Source organism: Plutella xylostella, chromosome 6 (assembly GCF_932276165.1).
Source record: "Plutella xylostella chromosome 6, ilPluXylo3.1, whole genome shotgun sequence".
NCBI lineage: Eukaryota > Metazoa > Arthropoda > Insecta > Lepidoptera > Plutellidae > Plutella > Plutella xylostella.
This window is the reverse complement of record NC_063986.1, coordinates 7491006-7493411: the sequence shown is the minus strand read 5'-3', so window position 1 is coordinate 7493411 and position 2406 is coordinate 7491006. Positions and strand designations below refer to the sequence as shown.

At 43.0% G+C, this 2406-nt stretch overlaps 1 protein-coding gene across 1 annotated transcript; it reads right to left on the bottom strand.

The window, feature by feature from the left end:
* Positions 1-303: 303 nt before the first annotated feature.
* Positions 304-1690, bottom strand: LOC119694198 (homeobox protein Hox-D3). The gene is made up of 2 exons (XM_038120075.2): positions 1401-1690; positions 304-1268 (listed from the first exon to the last, which is right to left on the bottom strand). Exons 1-2 carry the CDS (start codon positions 1521-1523, stop codon positions 309-311), a joined length of 1083 nt encoding a protein of 360 aa, XP_037976003.2. The 5' UTR covers positions 1524-1690; the 3' UTR covers positions 304-308.
* Between the last annotated feature and the right edge of the window lie 716 nt (positions 1691-2406).

The window sequence follows — 2406 nt, the reverse complement described above, 5'->3', positions numbered from 1 at the left end:
TACAAACCAAATCCATATATGCAGCCCAGACCATTTATGAAATGATTCAAACGTAAGTGACCTCCAGGAAGCACCCTTTCATCTTACTACTTAAATCATGGATACTTCCATACTACCGTTTAGTCAATCTAAGCTGCCGTACTGCCGGAAAGGACTGGCAATACCTTTCATATAATGACCCGGCACGGTCAGGAGAAGAAAAAGCATACCTTCACATAAATAAATAAAATAAGAAGTCATAATAATTGTAATATTAATAAAATGTTTAATAATTAGTAATTAATTTTAAATGTACATAAAATTACAACTTATTCGTAATCGTTTTCTGTATAAATAGACCTAATCCAAGACACATCACAGTTCGCCGGTTTCCTGTTCTTATCATTGACATTAACATAAGCATTATCATTAATACTGTCATCGTTACTAGATACAACTCCATCTGTGGTGACACTGGTAGGTATTGATCCCACTGAGGGCACACAGTCGGGAGCAATCTCCAGGTCTTCATGTTCATTCATGGGCACGTATGAAGAGTTCCCATTTTCCTCATCACTTCTACCCAGAGTTTGGGGATCTATCGGGCCGTCTTGCATCACTGGAGGCGCCCACTGCTGGTGACTGTGACCTGCGTACTGAGGTGGCATCTCTGGCACGAACACTGGGTAGCCATACCCTGGAATACCATCCTGCATACTTGGGCCGTTGTAGTATTCGTAGCTGACTAATGGCGGCGCAGTAGTAGAAGGAGCCGCAGCCGGCCATTGGTCGGTGAAGCCGGCTGCGTTCATGTTGGCAGCGGCGACTGACGCCGGCAGGTGGTAGTAGTCGTCGTCAGACGCGATGGTGATAGTCTCCGAGGTGCTGCCTACTTCTGGCGATGACTCCATGGACTGCACATCGTCAGAGTCCGCGTTTTCTGCGCGGTCCTTCTTTTCTTTCATCCGTCGGTTCTGGAACCAGATCTTGATGGTGCGTTCGTTGAGATTGAGTTGCACGGCGAGCTCCAGTCTCCTCGGTCGATCGAGGTACCGGGTTCTGCTGAACTCCTGCTCCAGCTCCATCATCTGGTGGCTGGTGAAGGCGGTGCGCAGTCGCTTGGGCTTCTTGGAGCCGCCGTTCGTGGTGTGTCCGTTGTTCCAGGCGGGCGGTGGTCGAGCCGGGTACTTCATGGAATGTCCGTTCCAGTGGTGTCCGTTCATGTTCACTGGAGCCGAGCTCGTGGAGACGGCGGCGCCGGGCGGACGCATTGGTTTCCATTGTGAAGGCTGTAAATAAGATTGTCCGGCTGTTAAATGTAAACTAATTTAGATGCTATGAATTCAGGAGCTTTTTTTAGATCTTGAAACATGTTAGAAATGATAACAAAAATATCAGTGTTATCGATTAAATTATCTTACCATAGGAGTCCAGTGTCCGTTGCCCGGGCTGGTGTCGGTGTATCCGGGCCGCGGTGCGGGCGCGGGCAGGGGAAGGGTGGCGCGCAGCTCCGCCTGCGCTTGCGCAACATTGTACGTCGCCATCTTGCACGTCCACGATCACCGACAACGATCGATATCAAACAACTGTTAACACACGCACTGCACAAAGCTTCAAGAATAAGTGATGTTTGAAGTAATTAGGGCGTCTATTTTATACTTGACCATTTCTCCACCTCATTAGGGATTTGTAAATCGAAAGAAAGTGAATATCTGCCGGCCGGAAGTGTTAAAAGTTCCTCAGGTTCATGAAAACATTACATTTGAATTCTTATACAAACTTACCAACGTATACATAGGTACCTACACGGATTTAAAAAATGCATAAATAGTTAAATTCCTGTACCTTAAATAATATAGTGTAATTCAAGGTATGAAAAATCTAAATTATATTACTATTTTTGGTCTACTATGTAAAGCATGGAGGAAACTAGCTAAGTATGTAAAAAAATTAGGAAACTAGCCTATTACCTAGTTTTTGGATTTCACATGAGCTAAAAGTAGACAACTTTTACAGTAAGTAAAATCTGATTCTGCTGACAAAAGATAGCGAGAGGCCTCACGATAACAAAAGCTCATTAGTTTAGATCAAAAGCTCAGTTGTTGATTTTTTTCTTTATCAATGTTTAACTGGAGACAGGCGCCTAAATAAATATAAACAAAGTTTAACAAAGGTTTATTTCAAATGTTTGTTTCCAATAGATCACAATTCTGTGTAAATTCTAATGAGAGTTTTGGTACTATACGTACATACATACTATCAAAATACTACTACCTACTTATTCTTGTAATGTATAATACTTATTAAAGCACGCACCTGCTTAAGCAGTTACCTATATCTATACAGCAACCTATATTTCGGCTTAGTGTGCCCTTTTTGCAACAACAGGTTGTCTATTAAAGATTATACGTTTATGCCTTATACTTT

Excerpts from the sequence above, each read along its gene's own strand:
- LOC119694198 (XM_038120075.2), bottom strand. The coding sequence starts at position 1,523 with ATGGCGACGTACAATGTTGCGCAAGCGCAGGCGGAGCTGCGCGCCACC. Across the intron at positions 1,269-1,400 it reads ACGGACACTGGACTCCTATG|CCTTCACAATGGAAACCAAT; the intron begins GTAAGATAATTT and ends TCTTATTTACAG.